General features: G+C 41.4%; 1 protein-coding gene across 1 annotated transcript in view; it reads right to left on the minus strand.

The window, feature by feature from the left end:
• LOC139561621 (butyrophilin subfamily 2 member A2-like) overlaps window positions 1–20,760 on the minus strand; it is a 76,481-nt gene extending 55,721 nt beyond the window's left edge. The window contains exons 1-2 of the mRNA XM_071378841.1: window positions 20,488–20,760; window positions 18,307–18,654 (exon numbers count right to left, since the gene is read on the minus strand). Of these exons, the coding sequence (XP_071234942.1) occupies window positions 18,307–18,654; window positions 20,488–20,560 (421 nt within the window). The 5' untranslated portion in view covers window positions 20,561–20,760. The remainder of the gene's footprint in view (window positions 1–18,306; window positions 18,655–20,487) is intronic.
• Between the last annotated feature and the right edge of the window lie 3,045 nt (window positions 20,761–23,805).

The following is a 23,805-nucleotide window of genomic DNA, read 5'->3' on the forward strand; positions in this document are numbered from 1 at the left end:
TCTGATGTCTCTGAGTCCACCCCTCTCTATATTCATGTCTTGTTTAGTCTGATGTCTCTGAGTCCACCCCTCTCTATATTCATGTCTTGTTTAGTCTGATGTCTCTGAGTCCACCCCTCTCTATATTCATGTCTTGTTTAGTCTGATGTCTCTGAGTCCCACCCCTCTCTATATTCATGTCTTGTTTAGTCTGATGTCTCTGAGTCCACCCCTCTCTATATTCATGTCTTGTTTAGTCTGATGTCTCTGAGTCCACCCCTCTCTATATTCATGTCTTGTTTAGTCTGATGTCTCTGAGTCCACCCCTCTCTATATTCATGTCTTGTTTAGTCTGATGTCTCTGAGTCCACCCCTCTCTTTATTCATGTCTTGTTTAGTCTGATGTCGCTGAGTCCACCCCTCTCTATATTCATGTCTTGTTTAGTCTGATGTCGTCTCTGAGTCCACCCCTCTCTTTATTCATGTCTTGTTTAGTCTGATGTCTCTGAGTCCACCCCTCTCTTTATTCATGTCTTGTTTAGTCTGATGTCTCTGAGTCCACCCCTCTCTATATTCATGTCTTGTTTAGTCTGATGTCTTCTCTGAGTCCACCCCTCTCTATAATCATGTCTTGTTTAGTCTGATGTCTTCTCTGAGTCCACCCCTCTCTTTATTCATGTCTTGTTTAGTCTGATGTCTCTGAGTCCACCCCTCTCTATATTCATGTCTTGTTTAGTCTGATGTCTCTGAGTCCACCCCTCTCTATATTCATGTCTTGTTTAGTCTGATGTCTCTGAGTCCACCCCTCTCTTTATTCATGTCTTGTTTAGTCTGATGTCTGAGTCCACCCCTCTCTTTATTCATGTCTTGTTTTGTCTGATGTCTCTGAGTCCACCCCTCTCTATATTCATGTCTTGTTTAGTCTGATGTCTCTGAGTCCACCCCTCTCTATATTCATGTCTTGTTTAGTCTGATGTCTTCTCTGAGTCCACCCCTCTCTTTATTCATGTCTTGTTTAGTCTGATGTCTTATCTGAGTCCACCCCTCTCTTTATTCATGTCTTGTTTAGTCTGAGGTCTTCTCTGAGTCCACCCCTCTCTTTATTCATGTCTTGTTTAGTCTGATGTCGTCTCTGAGTCCACCCCTCTCTTTATTCATGTCTTGTTTAGTCTGATGTCTCTGAGTCCACCCCTCTCTTTATTCATGTCTTGTTTAGTCTGATGTCTCTGAGTCCACCCCTCTCTATATTCATGTCTTGTTTAGTCTGATGTCTCTGAGTCCACACCTCTCTTTATTCATGTCTTGTTTAGTCTGATGTCTCTGAGTCCACCCCTCTCTTTATTCATGTCTTGTTTAGTCTGATGTCTCTGAGTCCACCCCTCTCTATATTCATGTCTTGTTTAGTCTGATGTCTCTGAGTCCACCCCTCTCTATATTCATGTCTTGTTTAGTCTGATGTCTCTGAGTCCACCCCTCTCTATATTCATGTCTTGTTTAGTCTGATGTCTCTGAGTCCACCCCTCTCTATATTCATGTCTTGTTTAGTCTGATGTCTCTGAGTCCACCCCTCTCTATATTCATGTCTTGTTTAGTCTGATGTCTCTGAGTCCACCCCTCTCTATATTCATGTCTTGTTTAGTCTGATGTCTCTGAGTCCACCCCTCTCTATATTCATGTCTTGTTTAGTCTGATGTCTCTGAGTCCACCCCTCTCTTTATTCATGTCTTGTTTAGTCTGATGTCGCTGAGTCCACCCCTCTCTATATTCATGTCTTGTTTAGTCTGATGTCGTCTCTGAGTCCACCCCTCTCTTTATTCATGTCTTGTTTAGTCTGAGGTCTTCTCTGAGTCCACCCCTCTCTTTATTCATGTCTTGTTTAGTCTGAGGTCTTCTGAGTCCACCCCTCTCTATATTCATGTCTTGTTTAGTCTGATGTCTCTGAGTCCACCCCTCTCTATATTCATGTCTTGTTTAGTCTGATGTCTCTGAGTCCACCCCTCTCTATATTCATGTCTTGTTTAGTCTGATGTCTCTGAGTCCACCCCTCTCTATATTCATGTCTTGTTTAGTCTGATGTCTCTGAGTCCACCCCTCTCTATATTCATGTCTTGTTTAGTCTGATGTCTCTGAGTCCACCCCTCTCTTTATTCATGTCTTGTTTAGTCTGATGTCTCTGAGTCCACCCCTCTCTTTATTCATGTCTTGTTTAGTCTGATGTCTCTGAGTCCACCCCTCTCTATATTCATGTCTTGTTTAGTCTGATGTCTCTGAGTCCACCCCTCTCTATATTCATGTCTTGTTTAGTCTGATGTCTCTGAGTCCACCCCTCTCTATATTAATGTCTTGTTTAGTCTGATGTCTCTGAGTCCACCCCTCTCTATATTCATGTCTTGTTTAGTCTGATGTCTCTGAGTCCACCCCTCTCTATATTCATGTCTTGTTTAGTCTGATGTCTTCTCTGAGTCCACCCCTCTCTTTATTCATGTCTTGTTTAGTCTGATGTCTCTGAGTCCACCCCTCTCTTTATTCATGTCTTGTTTAGTCTGATGTCTCTGACTCCACCCCTCTCTTTATTCATGTCTTGTTTAGTCTGATGTCTCTGAGTCCACCCCTCTCTTTATTCATGTCTTGTTTAGTCTGATGTCTTCTCTGAGTCCACCCCTCTCTATATTCATGTCTTGTTTAGTCTGATGTCTTCTCTGAGTCCACCCCTCTCTTTATTCATGTCTTGTTTAGTCTGATGTCTTCTCTGAGTCCACCCCTCTCTATATTCATGTCTTGTTTAGTCTGATGTCTTCTCTGAGTCCACCCCTCTCTTTATTCATGTCTTGTTTAGTCTGATGTCTCTGAGTCCACCCCTCTCTTTATTCATGTCTTGTTTAGTCTGATGTCTCTGAGTCCACCCCTCTCTATATTCATGTCTTGTTTAGTCTGATGTCTCTGAGTCCACCCCTCTCTATATTCATGTCTTGTTTAGTCTGATGTCTCTGAGTCCACCCCTCTCTATATTCATGTCTTGTTTAGTCTGATGTCTCTGAGTCCACCCCTCTCTATATTCATGTCTTGTTTAGTCTGATGTCTCTGAGTCCACCCCTCTCTATATTCATGTCTTGTTTAGTCTGATGTCTCTGAGTCCACCCCTCTCTATATTCATGTCTTGTTTAGTCTGATGTCTCTGAGTCCACCCCTCTCTTTATTCATGTCTTGTTTAGTCTGATGTCTGAGTCCACCCCTCTCTTTATTCATGTCTTGTTTAGTCTGATGTCTCTGAGTCCACCCCTCTCTATATTCATGTCTTATTTAGTCTGATGTCTGAGTCCACCCCTCTCTTTATTCATGTCTTGTTTAGTCTGATGTCTCTGACTCCACCCCTCTCTTTATTCATGTCTTGTTTAGTCTGATGTCTCTGACTCCACCCCTCTCTTTATTCATGTCTTGTTTAGTCTGATGTCTTCTCTGAGTCCACCCCTCTCTTTATTCATGTCTTGTTTAGTCTGATGTCTCTGAGTCCACCCCTCTCTTTATTCATGTCTTGTTTAGTCTGATGTCTCTGAGTCCACCCCTCTCTATATTCATGTCTTGTTTAGTCTGATGTCGTCTCTGAGTCCACCCCTCTCTATATTCATGTCTTGTTTAGTCTGATGTCTCTGAGTCCACCCCTCTCTATATTCATGTCTTCTTTAGTCTGATGTCTCTGAGTCCACCCCTCTCTATATTCATGTCTTGTTTAGTCTGATGTCTCTGAGTCCACCCCTCTCTATATTCATGTCTTGTTTAGTCTGATGTCTTCTCTGAGTCCACCCCTCTCTTTATTCATGTCTTGTTTAGTCTGATGTCTCTGAGTCCACCCCTCTCTATATTCATGTCTTGTTTAGTCTGATGTATGAGTCCACCCCTCTCTTTATTCATGTCTTGTTTAGTCTGATGTCTCTGAGTCCACCCCTCTCTATATTCATGTCTTGTTTAGTCTGATGTCTTCTCTGAGTCCACCCCTCTCTATATTCATGTCTTGTTTAGTCTGATGTCTTCTCTGAGTCCACCCCTCTCTATATTCATGTCTTGTTTAGTCTGATGTCTCTGAGTCCACCCCTCTCTTTATTCATGTCTTGTTTAGTCTGATGTCTCTGAGTCCACCCCTCTCTATATTCATGTCTTGTTTAGTCTGATGTCTCTGAGTCCACCCCTCTCTTTATTCATGTCTTGTTTAGTCTGATGTCTCTGATTCCACCCCTCTCTATATTCATGTCATGTTTAGTCTGATGTCTTCTCTGAGTCCACCCCTCTCTATATTCATGTCTTGTTTAGTCTGATGTCTCTGAGTCCACCCCTCTCTTTATTCATGTCTTGTTTAGTCTGATGTCTCTGAGTCCACCCCTCTCTATATTCATGTCTTGTTTAGTCTGATGTCTCTGAGTCCACCCCTCTCTTTATTCATGTCTTGTTTAGTCTGATGTCTCTGAGTCCACCCCTCTCTTTATTCATGTCTTGTTTAGTCTGATGTCTCTGAGTCCACCCCTCTCTTTATTCATGTCTTGTTTAGTCTGATGTCTCTGAGTCCACCCCTCTCTATATTCATGTCTTGTTTAGTCTGATGTCTCTGAGTCCACCCCTCTCTATATTCATGTCTTGTTTAGTCTGATGTCTCTGAGTCCACCCCTCTCTATATTAATGTCTTGTTTAGTCTGATGTCTCTGAGTCCACCCCTCTCTATATTCATGTCATGTTTAGTCTGATGTCTCTGAGTCCACCCCTCTCTATATTCATGTCTTGTTTAGTCTGATGTCTCTGAGTCCACCCCTCTCTATATTCATGTCTTGTTTAGTCTGATGTCTCTGAGTCTACCCCTCTCTATATTCATGTCTTGTTTAGTCTGATGTCTCAGTCCACCCCTCTCTTTATTCATGTCTTGTTTAGTCTGATGTCTCTGAGTCCACCCCTCTCTATATTCATGTCTTGTTTAGTCTGATGTCTCAGTCCACCCCTCTCTATATTCATGTCTTGTTTAGTCTGATGTCTTCTCTGAGTCCACCCCTCTCTATATTCATGTCTTGTTTAGTCTGATGTCTCTGAGTCCACCACTCTCTTTATTCATGTCTTGTTTAGTCTGATGTCTCTGAGTCCACCCCTCTCTTTATTCATGTCTTGTTTAGTCTGATGTCTCTGAGTCCACCCCTCTCTATATTCATGTCTTGTTTAGTCTGATGTCTTCTCTGAGTCCACCCCTCTCTTTATTCATGTCTTGTTTAGTCTGATGTCTCTGAGTCCACCCCTCTCTTTATTCATGTCTTGTTTAGTCTGATGTCGTCTCTGAGTCCACCCCTCTCTATATTCATGTCTTGTTTAGTCTGATGTCTCTGAGTCCACCCCTCTCTTTATTCATGTCTTGTTTAGTCTGATGTCTCTGAGTCCACCCCTCTCTTTATTCATGTCTTGTTTAGTCTGATGTCTCTGAGTCCACCCCTCTCTTTATTCATGTCTTGTTTAGTCTGATGTCTCTGAGTCCACCCCTCTCTATATTCATGTCTTGTTTAGTCTGATGTCTCTGAGTCCACCCCTCTCTTTATTCATGTTTTGTTTAGTCTGATGTCTCTGAGTCCACCCCTCTCTATATTCATGTCTTGTTTAGTCTGATGTCTCAGTCCACCCCTCTCTTTATTCATGTCTTGTTTAGTCTGATGTCTCTGAGTCCACCCCTCTCTATATTCATGTCTTGTTTAGTCTGATGTCTCAGTCCACCCCTCTCTATATTCATGTCTTGTTTAGTCTGATGTCTTCTCTGAGTCCACCCCTCTCTATATTCATGTCTTGTTTAGTCTGATGTCTCTGAGTCCACCCCTCTCTTTATTCATGTCTTGTTTAGTCTGATGTCTCTGAGTCCACCCCTCTCTTTATTCATGTCTTGTTTAGTCTGATGTCTCTGAGTCCACCCCTCTCTATATTCATGTCTTGTTTAGTCTGATGTCTTCTCTGAGTCCACCCCTCTCTTTATTCATGTCTTGTTTCGTCTGATGTCTCTGAGTCCACCCCTCTCTTTATTCATGTCTTGTTTAGTCTGATGTCGTCTCTGAGTCCACCCCTCTCTATATTCATGTCTTGTTTAGTCTGATGTCTCTGAGTCCACCCCTCTCTATATTCATGTCTTGTTTAGTCTGATGTCTTCTCTGAGTCCACCCCTCTCTTTATTCATGTCTTGTTTAGTCTGATGTCTCTGAGTCCACCCCTCTCTTTATTCATGTCTTGTTTAGTCTGATGTCTCTGATTCCACCCCTCTCTATATTCATGTCATGTTTAGTCTGATGTCTTCTCTGAGTCCACCCCTCTCTATATTCATGTCTTGTTTAGTCTGATGTCTCAGTCCACCCCTCTCTTTATTCATGTCTTGTTTAGTCTGATGTCTCTGAGTCCACCCCTCTCTATATTCATGTCTTGTTTAGTCTGATGTCTCTGAGTCCACCCCTCTCTATATTCATGTCTTGTTTAGTCTGATGTCTCTGAGTCCACCCCTCTCTATATTCATGTCTTGTTTAGTCTGATGTCTCTGAGTCCACCCCTCTCTATATTCATGTCTTGTTTAGTCTGATGTCTCTGAGTCCACCCCTCTCTATATTCATGTCTTGTTTAGTCTGATGTCTCTGAGTCCACCCCTCTCTATATTCATGTCTTGTTTAGTCTGATGTCTCTGAGTCCACCCCTCTCTATATTCATGTCTTGTTTAGTCTGATGTCTCTGAGTCCACCCCTCTCTTTATTCATGTCTTGTTTAGTCTGATGTCGCTGAGTCCACCCCTCTCTATATTCATGTCTTGTTTAGTCTGATGTCGTCTCTGAGTCCACCCCTCTCTTTATTCATGTCTTGTTTAGTCTGATGTCTCTGAGTCCACCCCTCTCTTTATTCATGTCTTGTTTAGTCTGATGTCTCTGAGTCCACCCCTCTCTATATTCATGTCTTGTTTAGTCTGATGTCTTCTCTGAGTCCACCCCTCTCTATAATCATGTCTTGTTTAGTCTGATGTCTTCTCTGAGTCCACCCCTCTCTTTATTCATGTCTTGTTTAGTCTGATGTCTCTGAGTCCACCCCTCTCTATATTCATGTCTTGTTTAGTCTGATGTCTCTGAGTCCACCCCTCTCTATATTCATGTCTTGTTTAGTCTGATGTCTCTGAGTCCACCCCTCTCTTTATTCATGTCTTGTTTAGTCTGATGTCTGAGTCCACCCCTCTCTTTATTCATGTCTTGTTTTGTCTGATGTCTCTGAGTCCACCCCTCTCTATATTCATGTCTTGTTTAGTCTGATGTCTCTGAGTCCACCCCTCTCTATATTCATGTCTTGTTTAGTCTGATGTCTTCTCTGAGTCCACCCCTCTCTTTATTCATGTCTTGTTTAGTCTGATGTCTTATCTGAGTCCACCCCTCTCTTTATTCATGTCTTGTTTAGTCTGAGGTCTTCTCTGAGTCCACCCCTCTCTTTATTCATGTCTTGTTTAGTCTGATGTCGTCTCTGAGTCCACCCCTCTCTTTATTCATGTCTTGTTTAGTCTGATGTCTCTGAGTCCACCCCTCTCTTTATTCATGTCTTGTTTAGTCTGATGTCTCTGAGTCCACCCCTCTCTATATTCATGTCTTGTTTAGTCTGATGTCTCTGAGTCCACACCTCTCTTTATTCATGTCTTGTTTAGTCTGATGTCTCTGAGTCCACCCCTCTCTTTATTCATGTCTTGTTTAGTCTGATGTCTCTGAGTCCACCCCTCTCTATATTCATGTCTTGTTTAGTCTGATGTCTCTGAGTCCACCCCTCTCTATATTCATGTCTTGTTTAGTCTGATGTCTCTGAGTCCACCCCTCTCTATATTCATGTCTTGTTTAGTCTGATGTCTCTGAGTCCACCCCTCTCTATATTCATGTCTTGTTTAGTCTGATGTCTCTGAGTCCACCCCTCTCTATATTCATGTCTTGTTTAGTCTGATGTCTCTGAGTCCACCCCTCTCTATATTCATGTCTTGTTTAGTCTGATGTCTCTGAGTCCACCCCTCTCTATATTCATGTCTTGTTTAGTCTGATGTCTCTGAGTCCACCCCTCTCTTTATTCATGTCTTGTTTAGTCTGATGTCGCTGAGTCCACCCCTCTCTATATTCATGTCTTGTTTAGTCTGATGTCGTCTCTGAGTCCACCCCTCTCTTTATTCATGTCTTGTTTAGTCTGAGGTCTTCTCTGAGTCCACCCCTCTCTTTATTCATGTCTTGTTTAGTCTGAGGTCTTCTGAGTCCACCCTTCTCTATATTCATGTCTTGTTTAGTCTGATGTCTCTGAGTCCACCCCTCTCTATATTCATGTCTTGTTTAGTCTGATGTCTCTGAGTCCACCCCTCTCTATATTCATGTCTTGTTTAGTCTGATGTCTCTGAGTCCACCCCTCTCTATATTCATGTCTTGTTTAGTCTGATGTCTCTGAGTCCACCCCTCTCTATATTCATGTCTTGTTTAGTCTGATGTCTCTGAGTCCACCCCTCTCTTTATTCATGTCTTGTTTAGTCTGATGTCTCTGAGTCCACCCCTCTCTTTATTCATGTCTTGTTTAGTCTGATGTCTCTGAGTCCACCCCTCTCTATATTCATGTCTTGTTTAGTCTGATGTCTCTGAGTCCACCCCTCTCTATATTCATGTCTTGTTTAGTCTGATGTCTCTGAGTCCACCCCTCTCTATATTAATGTCTTGTTTAGTCTGATGTCTCTGAGTCCACCCCTCTCTATATTCATGTCTTGTTTAGTCTGATGTCTCTGAGTCCACCCCTCTCTATATTCATGTCTTGTTTAGTCTGATGTCTTCTCTGAGTCCACCCCTCTCTTTATTCATGTCTTGTTTAGTCTGATGTCTCTGAGTCCACCCCTCTCTTTATTCATGTCTTGTTTAGTCTGATGTCTCTGACTCCACCCCTCTCTTTATTCATGTCTTGTTTAGTCTGATGTCTCTGAGTCCACCCCTCTCTTTATTCATGTCTTGTTTAGTCTGATGTCTTCTCTGAGTCCACCCCTCTCTATATTCATGTCTTGTTTAGTCTGATGTCTTCTCTGAGTCCACCCCTCTCTTTATTCATGTCTTGTTTAGTCTGATGTCTTCTCTGAGTCCACCCCTCTCTATATTCATGTCTTGTTTAGTCTGATGTCTTCTCTGAGTCCACCCCTCTCTTTATTCATGTCTTGTTTAGTCTGATGTCTCTGAGTCCACCCCTCTCTTTATTCATGTCTTGTTTAGTCTGATGTCTCTGAGTCCACCCCTCTCTATATTCATGTCTTGTTTAGTCTGATGTCTCTGAGTCCACCCCTCTCTATATTCATGTCTTGTTTAGTCTGATGTCTCTGAGTCCACCCCTCTCTATATTCATGTCTTGTTTAGTCTGATGTCTCTGAGTCCACCCCTCTCTATATTCATGTCTTGTTTAGTCTGATGTCTCTGAGTCCACCCCTCTCTATATTCATGTCTTGTTTAGTCTGATGTCTCTGAGTCCACCCCTCTCTATATTCATGTCTTGTTTAGTCTGATGTCTCTGAGTCCACCCCTCTCTTTATTCATGTCTTGTTTAGTCTGATGTCTGAGTCCACCCCTCTCTTTATTCATGTCTTGTTTAGTCTGATGTCTCTGAGTCCACCCCTCTCTATATTCATGTCTTATTTAGTCTGATGTCTGAGTCCACCCCTCTCTTTATTCATGTCTTGTTTAGTCTGATGTCTCTGACTCCACCCCTCTCTTTATTCATGTCTTGTTTAGTCTGATGTCTCTGACTCCACCCCTCTCTTTATTCATGTCTTGTTTAGTCTGATGTCTTCTCTGAGTCCACCCCTCTCTTTATTCATGTCTTGTTTAGTCTGATGTCTCTGAGTCCACCCCTCTCTTTATTCATGTCTTGTTTAGTCTGATGTCTCTGAGTCCACCCCTCTCTATATTCATGTCTTGTTTAGTCTGATGTCGTCTCTGAGTCCACCCCTCTCTATATTCATGTCTTGTTTAGTCTGATGTCTCTGAGTCCACCCCTCTCTATATTCATGTCTTCTTTAGTCTGATGTCTCTGAGTCCACCCCTCTCTATATTCATGTCTTGTTTAGTCTGATGTCTCTGAGTCCACCCCTCTCTATATTCATGTCTTGTTTAGTCTGATGTCTTCTCTGAGTCCACCCCTCTCTTTATTCATGTCTTGTTTAGTCTGATGTCTCTGAGTCCACCCCTCTCTATATTCATGTCTTGTTTAGTCTGATGTATGAGTCCACCCCTCTCTTTATTCATGTCTTGTTTAGTCTGATGTCTCTGAGTCCACCCCTCTCTATATTCATGTCTTGTTTAGTCTGATGTCTTCTCTGAGTCCACCCCTCTCTATATTCATGTCTTGTTTAGTCTGATGTCTTCTCTGAGTCCACCCCTCTCTATATTCATGTCTTGTTTAGTCTGATGTCTCTGAGTCCACCCCTCTCTTTATTCATGTCTTGTTTAGTCTGATGTCTCTGAGTCCACCCCTCTCTATATTCATGTCTTGTTTAGTCTGATGTCTCTGAGTCCACCCCTCTCTTTATTCATGTCTTGTTTAGTCTGATGTCTCTGATTCCACCCCTCTCTATATTCATGTCATGTTTAGTCTGATGTCTTCTCTGAGTCCACCCCTCTCTATATTCATGTCTTGTTTAGTCTGATGTCTCTGAGTCCACCCCTCTCTTTATTCATGTCTTGTTTAGTCTGATGTCTCTGAGTCCACCCCTCTCTATATTCATGTCTTGTTTAGTCTGATGTCTCTGAGTCCACCCCTCTCTTTATTCATGTCTTGTTTAGTCTGATGTCTCTGAGTCCACCCCTCTCTTTATTCATGTCTTGTTTAGTCTGATGTCTCTGAGTCCACCCCTCTCTTTATTCATGTCTTGTTTAGTCTGATGTCTCTGAGTCCACCCCTCTCTATATTCATGTCTTGTTTAGTCTGATGTCTCTGAGTCCACCCCTCTCTATATTCATGTCTTGTTTAGTCTGATGTCTCTGAGTCCACCCCTCTCTATATTAATGTCTTGTTTAGTCTGATGTCTCTGAGTCCACCCCTCTCTATATTCATGTCATGTTTAGTCTGATGTCTCTGAGTCCACCCCTCTCTATATTCATGTCTTGTTTAGTCTGATGTCTCTGAGTCCACCCCTCTCTATATTCATGTCTTGTTTAGTCTGATGTCTCTGAGTCTACCCCTCTCTATATTCATGTCTTGTTTAGTCTGATGTCTCAGTCCACCCCTCTCTTTATTCATGTCTTGTTTAGTCTGATGTCTCTGAGTCCACCCCTCTCTATATTCATGTCTTGTTTAGTCTGATGTCTCAGTCCACCCCTCTCTATATTCATGTCTTGTTTAGTCTGATGTCTTCTCTGAGTCCACCCCTCTCTATATTCATGTCTTGTTTAGTCTGATGTCTCTGAGTCCACCACTCTCTTTATTCATGTCTTGTTTAGTCTGATGTCTCTGAGTCCACCCCTCTCTTTATTCATGTCTTGTTTAGTCTGATGTCTCTGAGTCCACCCCTCTCTATATTCATGTCTTGTTTAGTCTGATGTCTTCTCTGAGTCCACCCCTCTCTTTATTCATGTCTTGTTTAGTCTGATGTCTCTGAGTCCACCCCTCTCTTTATTCATGTCTTGTTTAGTCTGATGTCGTCTCTGAGTCCACCCCTCTCTATATTCATGTCTTGTTTAGTCTGATGTCTCTGAGTCCACCCCTCTCTTTATTCATGTCTTGTTTAGTCTGATGTCTCTGAGTCCACCCCTCTCTTTATTCATGTCTTGTTTAGTCTGATGTCTCTGAGTCCACCCCTCTCTTTATTCATGTCTTGTTTAGTCTGATGTCTCTGAGTCCACCCCTCTCTATATTCATGTCTTGTTTAGTCTGATGTCTCTGAGTCCACCCCTCTCTTTATTCATGTTTTGTTTAGTCTGATGTCTCTGAGTCCACCCCTCTCTATATTCATGTCTTGTTTAGTCTGATGTCTCAGTCCACCCCTCTCTTTATTCATGTCTTGTTTAGTCTGATGTCTCTGAGTCCACCCCTCTCTATATTCATGTCTTGTTTAGTCTGATGTCTCAGTCCACCCCTCTCTATATTCATGTCTTGTTTAGTCTGATGTCTTCTCTGAGTCCACCCCTCTCTATATTCATGTCTTGTTTAGTCTGATGTCTCTGAGTCCACCCCTCTCTTTATTCATGTCTTGTTTAGTCTGATGTCTCTGAGTCCACCCCTCTCTTTATTCATGTCTTGTTTAGTCTGATGTCTCTGAGTCCACCCCTCTCTATATTCATGTCTTGTTTAGTCTGATGTCTTCTCTGAGTCCACCCCTCTCTTTATTCATGTCTTGTTTAGTCTGATGTCTCTGAGTCCACCCCTCTCTTTATTCATGTCTTGTTTAGTCTGATGTCGTCTCTGAGTCCACCCCTCTCTATATTCATGTCTTGTTTAGTCTGATGTCTCTGAGTCCACCCCTCTCTATATTCATGTCTTGTTTAGTCTGATGTCTTCTCTGAGTCCACCCCTCTCTTTATTCATGTCTTGTTTAGTCTGAGGTCTTCTCTGAGTCCACCCCTCTCTTTATTCATGTCTTGTTTAGTCTGAGGTCTTCTGAGTCCACCCCTCTCTATATTCATGTCTTGTTTAGTCTGATGTCTCTGAGTCCACCCCTCTCTTTATTCATGTCTTGTTTAGTCTGATGTCGCTGAGTCCACCCCTCTCTATATTCATGTCTTGTTTAGTCTGATGTCGTCTCTGAGTCCACCCCTCTCTTTATTCATGTCTTGTTTAGTCTGATGTCTCTGAGTCCACCCCTCTCTATATTCATGTCTTGTTTAGTCTGATGTCTTCTCTGAGTCCACCCCTCTCTATATTCATGTCTTGTTTAGTCTGATGTCTCAGTCCACCCCTCTCTTTATTCATGTCTTGTTTAGTCTGATGTCTCTGAGTCCACCCCTCTCTATATTCATGTCTTGTTTAGTCTGATGTCTCTGAGTCCACCCCTCTCTATATTCATGTCTTGTTTAGTCTGATGTCTCTGAGTCCACCCCTCTCTATATTCATGTCTTGTTTAGTCTGATGTCTCTGAGTCCACCCCTCTCTATATTCATGTCTTGTTTAGTCTGATGTCTCTGAGTCCACCCCTCTCTATATTCATGTCTTGTTTAGTCTGATGTCTCTGAGTCCACCCCTCTCTTTATTCATGTCTTGTTTAGTCTGATGTCGCTGAGTCCACCCCTCTCTATATTCATGTCTTGTTTAGTCTGATGTCGTCTCTGAGTCCACCCCTCTCTTTATTCATGTCTTGTTTAGTCTGATGTCTCTGAGTCCACCCCTCTCTTTATTCATGTCTTGTTTAGTCTGATGTCTCTGAGTCCACCCCTCTCTATATTCATGTCTTGTTTAGTCTGATGTCTTCTCTGAGTCCACCCCTCTCTATAATCATGTCTTGTTTAGTCTGATGTCTTCTCTGAGTCCACCCCTCTCTTTATTCATGTCTTGTTTAGTCTGATGTCTCTGAGTCCACCCCTCTCTATATTCATGTCTTGTTTAGTCTGATGTCTCTGAGTCCACCCCTCTCTATATTCATGTCTTGTTTAGTCTGATGTCTCTGAGTCCACCCCTCTCTTTATTCATGTCTTGTTTAGTCTGATGTCTCTGAGTCCACCCCTCTCTTTATTCATGTCTTGTTTAGTCTGATGTCTCTGAGTCCACCCCTCTCTATATTCATGTCTTGTTTAGTCTGATGTCTCTGAGTCCACCCCTCTCTATATTCATGTCTTGTTTAGTCTGATGTCTTCTCTGAGTCCACCCCTCTCTTTATTCATGTCTTGTTTAGTCTGATGTCTTATCTGAGTCCACCCCTCTCTTTATTCATGTCTTGTTTAGTCTGAGGTCTTCTCTGAGTCCACCCCTCTCTTTATTCATGTCTTGTTTAGTCTGATGTCGTCTCTGAGTCCACCCCTCTCTTTATTCATGTCTTGTTTAGTCTGATGTCTCTGAGTCCACCCCTCTCTATATTCATGTCTTGTTTAGTCTGATGTCTCTGAGTCCACCCCTCTCTATATTCATGTCTTGTTTAGTCTGATGTCTCTGAGTCCACACCTCTCTTTATTCATGTCTTGTTTAGTCTGATGTCTCTGAGTCCACCCCTCTCTTTATTCATGTCTTGTTTAGTCTGATGTCTCTGAGTCCACCCCTCTCTATATTCATGTCTTGTTTAGTCTGATGTCTCTGAGTCCACCCCTCTCTATATTCATGTCTTGTTTAGTCTGATGTCTCTGAGTCCACCCCTCTCTATATTCATATCTTGTTTAGTCTGATGTCTCTGAGTCCACCCCTCTCTATATTCATGTCTTGTTTAGTCTGATGTCTCTGAGTCCACCCCTCTCTATATTCATGTCTTGTTTAGTCTGATGTCTCTGAGTCCACCCCTCTCTATATTCATGTCTTGTTTAGTCTGATGTCTCTGAGTCCACCCCTCTCTATATTCATGTCTTGTTTAGTCTGATGTCTCTGAGTCCACCCCTCTCTTTATTCATGTCTTGTTTAGTCTGATGTCGCTGAGTCCACCCCTCTCTATATTCATGTCTTGTTTAGTCTGATGTCGTCTCTGAGTCCACCCCTCTCTTTATTCATGTCTTGTTTAGTCTGAGGTCTTCTCTGAGTCCACCCCTCTCTTTATTCATGTCTTGTTTAGTCTGAGGTCTTCTGAGTCCACCCCTCTCTATATTCATGTCTTGTTTAGTCTGATGTCTCTGAGTCCACCCCTCTCTATATTCATGTCTTGTTTAGTCTGATGTCTCTGAGTCCACCCCTCTCTTTATTCATGTCTTGTTTAGTCTGATGTCGCTGAGTCCACCCCTCTCTATATTCATGTCTTGTTTAGTCTGATGTCGTCTCTGAGTCCACCCCTCTCTTTATTCATGTCTTGTTTAGTCTGATGTCTCTGAGTCCACCCCTCTCTTTATTCATGTCTTGTTTAGTCTGATGTCTCTGAGTCCACCCCTCTCTATATTCATGTCTTGTTTAGTCTGATGTCTCTGAGTCCACCCCTCTCTTTATTCATGTCTTGTTTAGTCTGATGTCTCTGAGTCCACCCCTCTCTTTATTCATGTCTTGTTTAGTCTGATGTCTCTGAGTCCACCCCTCTCTATATTCATGTCTTGTTTAGTCTGATGTCTCTGAGTCCACCCCTCTCTATATTCATGTCTTGTTTAGTCTGATGTCTCTGAGTCCACCCCTCTCTATATTCATGTCTTGTTTAGTCTGATGTCTCTGAGTCCACCTCTCTCTATATTCATGTCTTGTTTAGTCTGATGTCTCTGAGTCCACCCCTCTCTATATTCATGTCTTGTTTAGTCTGATGTCTCTGAGTCCACCCCTCTCTATATTCATGTCTTGTTTAGTCTGATGTCTCTGAGTCCACCCCTCTCTATATTCATGTCTTGTTTAGTCTGATGTCTCTGAGTCCACCCCTCTCTTTATTCATGTCTTGTTTAGTCTGATGTCGCTGAGTCCACCCCTCTCTATATTCATGTCTTGTTTAGTCTGATGTCGTCTCTGAGTCCACCCCTCTCTTTATTCATGTCTTGTTTAGTCTGATGTCTCTGAGTCCACCCCTCTCTTTATTCATGTCTTGTTTAGTCTGATGTCTCTGAGTCCACCCCTCTCTATATTCATGTCTTGTTTAGTCTGATGTCTTCTCTGAGTCCACCCCTCTCTATAATCATGTCTTGTTTAGTCTGATGTCTTCTCTGAGTCCACCCCTCTCTTTATTCATGTCTTGTTTAGTCTGATGTCTCTGAGTCCACCCCTCTCTATATTCATGTCTTGTTTAGTCTGATGTCTCTGAGTCCACCCCTCTCTATATTCATGTCTTGTTTAGTCTGATGTCTCTGAGTCCACCCCTCTCTTTATTCATGTCTTGTTTAGTCTGATGTCTGAGTCCACCCCTCTCTTTATTCATGTCTTGTTTAGTCTGATGTCTCTGAGTCCACCCCTCTCTATATTCATGTCTTGTTTAGTCTGATGTCTCTGAGTCCACCCCTCTCTATATTCATGTCTTGTTTAGTCTGATGTCTTCTCTGAGTCCACCCCTCTCTTTATTCATGTCTTGTTTAGTCTGATGTCTTATCTGAGTCCACCTCTCTCTTTATTCATGTCTTGTTTAGTCTGAGGTCTTCTCTGAGTCCACCCCTCTCTTTATTCATGTCTTGTTTAGTCTGAGGTCTTCTCAGTCCACCCCTCTCTATATTCATGTCTTGTTTAGTCTGATGTCTCTGAGTCCACCCCTCTCTTTATTCATGTCTTGTTTAGTCTGATGTCGCTGAGTCCACCCCTCTCTATATTCATGTCTTGTTTAGTCTGATGTCGTCTCTGAGTCCACCCCTCTCTTTATTCATGTCTTGTTTAGTCTGATGTCTCTGAGTCCACCCCTCTCTTTATTCATGTCTTGTTTAGTCTGATGTCTCTGAGTCCACCCCTCTCTATATTCATGTCTTGTTTAGTCTGATGTCTCTGAGTCCACCCCTCTCTTTATTCATGTCTTGTTTAGTCTGATGTCTCTGAGTCCACCCCTCTCTTTATTCATGTCTTGTTTAGTCTGATGTCTCTGAGTCCACCCCTCTCTATATTCATGTCTTGTTTAGTCTGATGTCTCTGAGTCCACCCCTCTCTATATTCATGTCTTGTTTAGTCTGATGTCTCTGAGTCCACCCCTCTCTATATTCATGTCTTGTTTAGTCTGATGTCTCTGAGTCCACCCCTCTCTATATTCATGTCTTGTTTAGTCTGATGTCTCTGAGTCCACCCCTCTCTTTATTCATGTCTTGTTTAGTCTGATGTCTCTGAGTCCACCCCTCTCTATATTCATGTCTTGTTTAGTCTGATGTCTCTGAGTCCACCCCTCTCTATATTCATGTCTTGTTTAGTCTGATGTCTCTGAGTCCACCCCTCTCTATATTCATGTCTTGTTTAGTCTGATGTCTCTGAGTCCACCCCTCTCTTTATTCATGTCTTGTTTAGTCTGATGTCTCTGAGTCCACCCCTCTCTATAATCATGTCTTGTTTAGTCTGATGTCTTCTCTGAGTCCACCCCTCTCTTTATTCATGTCTTGTTTAGTCTGATGTCTCTGAGTCCACCCCTCTCTATATTCATGTCTTGTTTAGTCTGATGTCTCTGAGTCCACCCCTCTCTATATTCATGTCTTGTTTAGTCTGATGTCTCTGAGTCCACCCCTCTCTTTATTCATGTCTTGTTTAGTCTGATGTCTGAGTCCACCCCTCTCTTTATTCATGTCTTGTTTAGTCTGATGTCTCTGAGTCCACCCCTCTCTATATTCATGTCTTGTTTAGTCTGATGTCTCTGAGTCCACCCCTCTCTATATTCATGTCTCGTTTAGTCTGATGTCTTCTCTGAGTCCACCCCTCTCTATATTCATGTCTTGTTTAGTCTGATGTCTCTGAGTCCACCCCTCTCTTTATTCATGTCTTGTTTAGTCTGATGTCTCTGAGTCCACCCCTCTCTATATTCATGTCTTGTTTAGTCTGATGTCTCTGAGTCCACCCCTCTCTTTATTGTAGTATTTTAGAGTGTGACAGTGTGGGAGGAATATTAGGACACAGCAGTGAGTCAACAGTAGGTAGTAGGAATATTAGGACACAGAAGTGAGTCAACAGTAGGTAGTAGGAATATTAGGACACAGCAGTGAGTCAACAGTAGGTAGTAGGAATATTAGGACACAGCAGTGAGTCAACAGCAGGTAGTAGGAATATTAGGACACAGCAGTGAGTCAACAGTAGGTAGTAGGAATATTAGGACACAGCAGTGAGTCAACAGTAGGAATATTAGGACACAGACAGTGAGTCAACAGTAGGTAGTAGGAATATTAGGACACAGCAGTGAGTCAACAGAAGGTAGTAGGAATATTAGGACACAGAAGTGAGTCAACAGCAGGTAGTAGGAATATTGGGACACAGAAGTGAGTCAACAGCAGGTAGTAGGAATATTGGGACACAGGCAGTGTGACAGTGTGGGAGGTTTTGATGTGTGAGGAGTGTGTTGTAAAGGCTGTGTGCTGAGCAGCTGAATACATGATCTATAACAGAGGAAGGAATGATGAGGGAGGAAGACCAGCTGAATACATGATCTATAACAGAGGAAGAAATGATGAGGGAGGAAGACCAGCTGAATACATGATCTATAACAGAGGAATGATGAGGGAGGAAGACATGTTGATATTTTAGGAGCCAATCATGTAGCCAGATTTACCAATACAACCTCTGATCACATCTCCAGTATTCATGACTCACCAACAAAGAGTTGAACGGTGGTTTCCTTCATCAGTTTTGGAATGAAGCACCTGTATCTTCCAGCATCAGAGAGAGTAACTCTGGTCAGCTTTAAAGAGACGTTGCCGTTCTTCAGTTCTTCATGAAACATTGATGTCCTTCCCCTGTAGGATGGATGCTGCTCCTCATTGGAGTCTCGACCGTCATTGTAAAGATGGACGTTTCTTGTTTTCAGGTACAATCCTGTCCACTCCACTGTCATGTCCTCAGCGCTGACATTGGGTTTCAGGAAACATGGTAGAATAACGTCATCACCAATCAAGGCAACGACGGTGTCAGCCGGTCCAACAACCTGAACTTCAGACGACCCTGGAGAAAAACAAATGACACACAGTTAAAGACACCTCTACAACTGCTCCTCCAGAGGGGTCCATGTTTTGGATTATGTTAGTGCCTTGACACAATCCTGTCTTTGAGCTCTGCGGACAATTCCTTTGACCTCATGGCTTGGTTTTTTGCTCTGACATGCACTGTCAACTGTGGGACCTTATATAGACAGGTGTGGGCCTTTCCAAATCATGTCCAATCAATTGAATTTACCACAGGTGGACTCCAATCAAGTTGTAGAAACATCTCAAGGATGATCAATGGAAACAGGATGAACCTGAACTCAATGTAGAGTCTAATAGCAAATGGTCTAATTACTTATGTCAATAAGGTAATTCAGGAAGAAAAAAAATCTTCAGATTTGCTACATTTTCTGAACCTATTTTCACTTTGTCATGAAGCTGTTATCAAGGGTGGCTACTTTGAAGAATCTCAAATATAAAATATATTTTGATTTGTTTAACACTTTTTTGGTTACTACATGATTCCATATGTGTTATTTCATAGTTTTGATGTCTTCACTATTATTCTACAATGTAGAAAATAGTAAAAAATAAAGAAAAACCCTGGAATGAGTAGGTGTGTCCAAATAACATACAGTGGGGAGAACAAGTATTTGATACACTGCCGATTTTGCAGGTTTTCCTACTTACAAAGCATGTAGTGGTCTGTAATTTTTATCATAGGTACACTTCAACTGTGAGAGACGGAATCTAAAACAAAAATCCATAACTCATTCATAGAATCTGTAAAGACCTTTATTATACACAGATTCAAAATAGCTATTGGAAACAAATGTGTATTCTGTGGTTGTGACCCAGAGATTTATTTTGGGACTGTTCTCATGTCAGAAGATGTTGGAGTTAGAAGATTTTATTATAAAATAAACTACTATTAATGTTAATCTGATATTATGTTTTGTTTTGATCCAAATGATTGGGACCCTGATTTAACTTTCATTGTTCATTTGTTTATCTTTCATCATTATCCATAAAATGAAGTGGGCAGAGAACGAACCCTCTTCACATTGTTTAAGATAGAATTTAAATATTATTTTGAAATGATCAGTAAATGTAAAAACAAAAATGCAATACGCACCATGAAAGTATTTAACAAGTTGAAAATGAATCTTGATATGTAATACCCCTGTCTGTTTATGTACTCTTGTTTGTATATTTCAGTTTTTTGTATTTGTTGTTTTCATAATAATAAAAAAATATATTTAAACAATTAATAAAAATAGGCCAGTGTGCAACTGATATGTGACACGTATTAATGCCAAAATAACATGCAAAACAGGCAACAACACAAATATATATATATTTTTTAGCTAGAGCCCCACCTGCCCTGAATAACGGTGTCTGTTCAACTCAGATGGTCTCCTCTTTCTAGTCATAAACATGGCGACACTTCCTGTAGCTTAACAATGTTCGCCACTCTCTACTTTATGCGCCACTTCGATACAGCTACGATTTTCGTAACAAGTTAGGAGAGCATTTTCGCTAACCCTAACCATTTTCCTAAACTTAAATGAATTATCCTAACCTACTTTGGGAAAATCTCCTAACCTGCTACGAACAAGTCACTGCTGTATCGAAGCGACGTTAAAATAAATAGTGTGTTTCTGCCACGGACACCCTATAGCACCACCACACCCAAACTGTCCTGTCTGATCAGACGACAAGACATCTACATTTCCTGCACTCGGTTTTGATCCTGCACTTGAATTCTCCCCGTTTCTTTCTTGTTAATATTATGTTCAGATAATAAAATAGCCTACAGGCTAAATAATGAAGGAATAATGTTGTGGCCTACCTGTCGTTATCAATGAAACACTGATGAACAGAATCCCAAAACACCAGACCGCCGCGGTCGGAAAGGTCTTCATTTCACCAACAAAACAAGTCTGACTCCAAGGTAAAGCTGTTTGTAAATGATGAATAAAACTATTTGGAGTTTAGAAAAATAAACCAAAACAGTTGAAAGACTAATTTGTCAACGAACAGAATGTAACACGACGTCTGTTCCAGAAATAACGGAGGAAAAGGGTGGTGGAGTTTCACACTTTACTTTCACTTTCACTTACAGTACTTCTAGTTGAATATCATCTCGCGATATCTAGATCCCTCTAGTTCTGATATAGACATTAACTTAATGTCATCTCGCGATATCTACATCCCTCTAGTGTTCTGATATGGACATTAACTTCATGTCATCTCGCGATATCTAGATCCCTCTAGTGTTCTGATATGGACATTAACTTCATGTCATCTCGCGATATCTAGATCCCTCTAGTGTTCTGATATGGACATTAACTTCATGTCATCTCGCGATATCTAGATCCCTCTAGTGTTCTGATATGGACATTAACTTCATGTCATCTCGCGATATCTAGATCCCTCTAGTGTTCTGATATGGACATTAACTTCATGTCAAATGTCTTAAAACACATACGAGCACTAATGTGAATCGTGAAACTAGTAAATATTTCAGCTAGTAACAACTTACGATGTGAAATGACCCAAGAACACTGATCATATAAAATGAATGTGACTTTCACTGTCAGTTGTTGACTAGCTAGATATGTGTGAGCAGTATGGCAGAAATTACACTAATTTAATCAGAGAGGAAGGTGGAGTTATCACCAAGTTGCTGCATGATACTTCAATATTAATTCAATATTAGAGACATACTCAAGGCCCTGGGGGCTGTAGAGGAAACCTGGAATGGATCATTTAGAAGATACTCAAGGTCCTGGGGGCTGTAGGGGAAACCTGGAATGGAGTATTTAGAAGATACTCAAGGCCCTGGGGGCTGTAGGGGAAACCTGGAACGGAGCATTTAGAAGATACTCAAGGCCCTGGGGGCTGTAGGGGAAACCTGGAATGGAGTATTTAGAAGATACTCAAGGCCCTGGGGGCTGTAGGGGAAACCTGGAATGGAGTATTTAGAAGATACTCAAGGCCCTGGGGGCTGTAGGGGAAACCTGGAATGGAGCATTTAGAAGATACTCAAGGCCCTGGGGGCTGTAGGGGAAACCTGGAATGGAGTATTTAGAAGATACTCAAGGCCCTGGGGGCTGTAGGGGAAACCTGGAATGGAGCATTTAGAAGATACTCAAGGCCCTGGGGGCTGTAGGGGAAACCTGGAATGGAGCATTTAGAAGATACTCAAGGCCCTGGGGGCTGTAGGGGGAACCTGGAATGGAGTATTTAGAAGATACTCAAGGCCCTGGGGGCTGTAGGGGAAACCTGGAATGGAGTATTTAGAAGATACTCAAGGCCCTGGGGGCTGTAGGGGAAACCTGGAATGGAGCATTTAGAAGATACTTAAAGGGAAGTGAGTGAAATTAAAAACGAAGTGGTTGTGATGTCATTCAGAACAGATTAAAAAACAGGCTACATGATTGAGGAAAATCAATTATTATGAATCAGATCTATGTCTATGTAGCCAGGTGGAAAGCATGGCCAGCCGTAGAAAAATTATTATTGAAATTCTCAATTATAGTGGATTTATCGGTGGTGACAGTGTTTCCTAGCCTCAGTGCAGTGTGCAGATAATGTAGCAACATACCATATTTGTCTTGGTGTGTCACCCTGGGTACCGTGGTTTCTCCTAAACAGACAGTTATATTAAAACATGGTTCAATCAGAGCTAGTTATCTCCACTTTACAACATGGTTCAATCAGAGATACAGTTATCAACACTTTACAACATGGTTCAATCAGAGCTACAGTTATCAACACTTTACAACATGGTTCAATCAGAGCTACAGTTATCAACACTTTACAACATGGTTCAATCAGAGCCAGTTATCAACACTTTAAACATGGTTCAATCAGAGCTACAGTTATCAATACTTTAAACATGGTTCAATCAGAGCTACAGTTATCAACACTTTACAACATGTTTCAATCAGAGATACAGTTATCAACACTTTACAACATGGTTCAATCAGAGATACAGTTATCAACACTTTAAACATGGTTCAATCAGAGCTACAGTTATCAACACTTTACAACATGTTTCAATCAGAGATACAGTTATCAACACTTTACAACATGGTTCAATCAGAGCTACAGTTATCAACACTTTACAACATGGTTCAATCAGAGATACAGTTATCAACACTTTACAACATGGTTCAATCAGAGATACAGTTATCATTATAACATGGTTCAATCAGAGATACAGTTATCAACACTTTACAACATGGTTCAATCAGAGATACAGTTATCAACACTTTACAACATGGTTCAATCAGAGATACAGTTATCATTATAACATGGTTCAATCAGAGATACAGTTATCAACACTTTACAACATGGTTCAATCAGAGATACAGTTATCAACACTTTACAACATGGTTCAATCAGAGATACAGTTATCAACACTTTACAACATGGTTCAATCAGAGATACAGTTATCATTATAACATGGTTCAATCAGAGATACAGTTATCAACACTTTACAACATGGTTCAATCAGAGATACAGTTATCAACACTTTACAACATGGTTCAATCAGAGATACAGTTATCAACACTTTACAACATGGTTCAATCAGAGATACAGTTATCAACACTTTTCAACATGGTTCAATCAGAGCTACAGTTATCAACACTTTACAACATGGTTCAATCAGAGATACAGTTATCAACACTTTACAACATGGTTCAATCAGAGATACAGTTATCATTATAACACGGTTCAATCAGAGCTACAGTTATCAACACTTTACAACATGGTTCAATCAGAGCTACAGTTATCAACACTTTACAACATGGTTCAATCAGAGCTACAGTTATCAACACTTTACAACATGTTTCAATCAGAGCTACAGTTATCAACACTTTACAACATGGTTCAATCAGAGCTACAGTTATCAACACTTTACAACATGGTTCAATCAGAGCTACAGTTATCAACACTTTACAACATGTTTCAATCAGAGCTACAGTTATCAACACTTTACAACCTGGTTCAATCAGAGCTACAGTTATCAACACTTTACAACATGGTTCAATCAGAGATACAGTTATCAACACTTTACAACATGGTTCAATCAGAGCTACAGTTATCAACACTTTACAACATGGTTCAATCAGAGATACAGTTATCAACACTTTACAAC

This window comes from Salvelinus alpinus, chromosome 31, assembly GCF_045679555.1.
Source record: "Salvelinus alpinus chromosome 31, SLU_Salpinus.1, whole genome shotgun sequence".
Classification (NCBI taxonomy): Eukaryota; Metazoa; Chordata; class Actinopteri; order Salmoniformes; family Salmonidae; genus Salvelinus; species Salvelinus alpinus.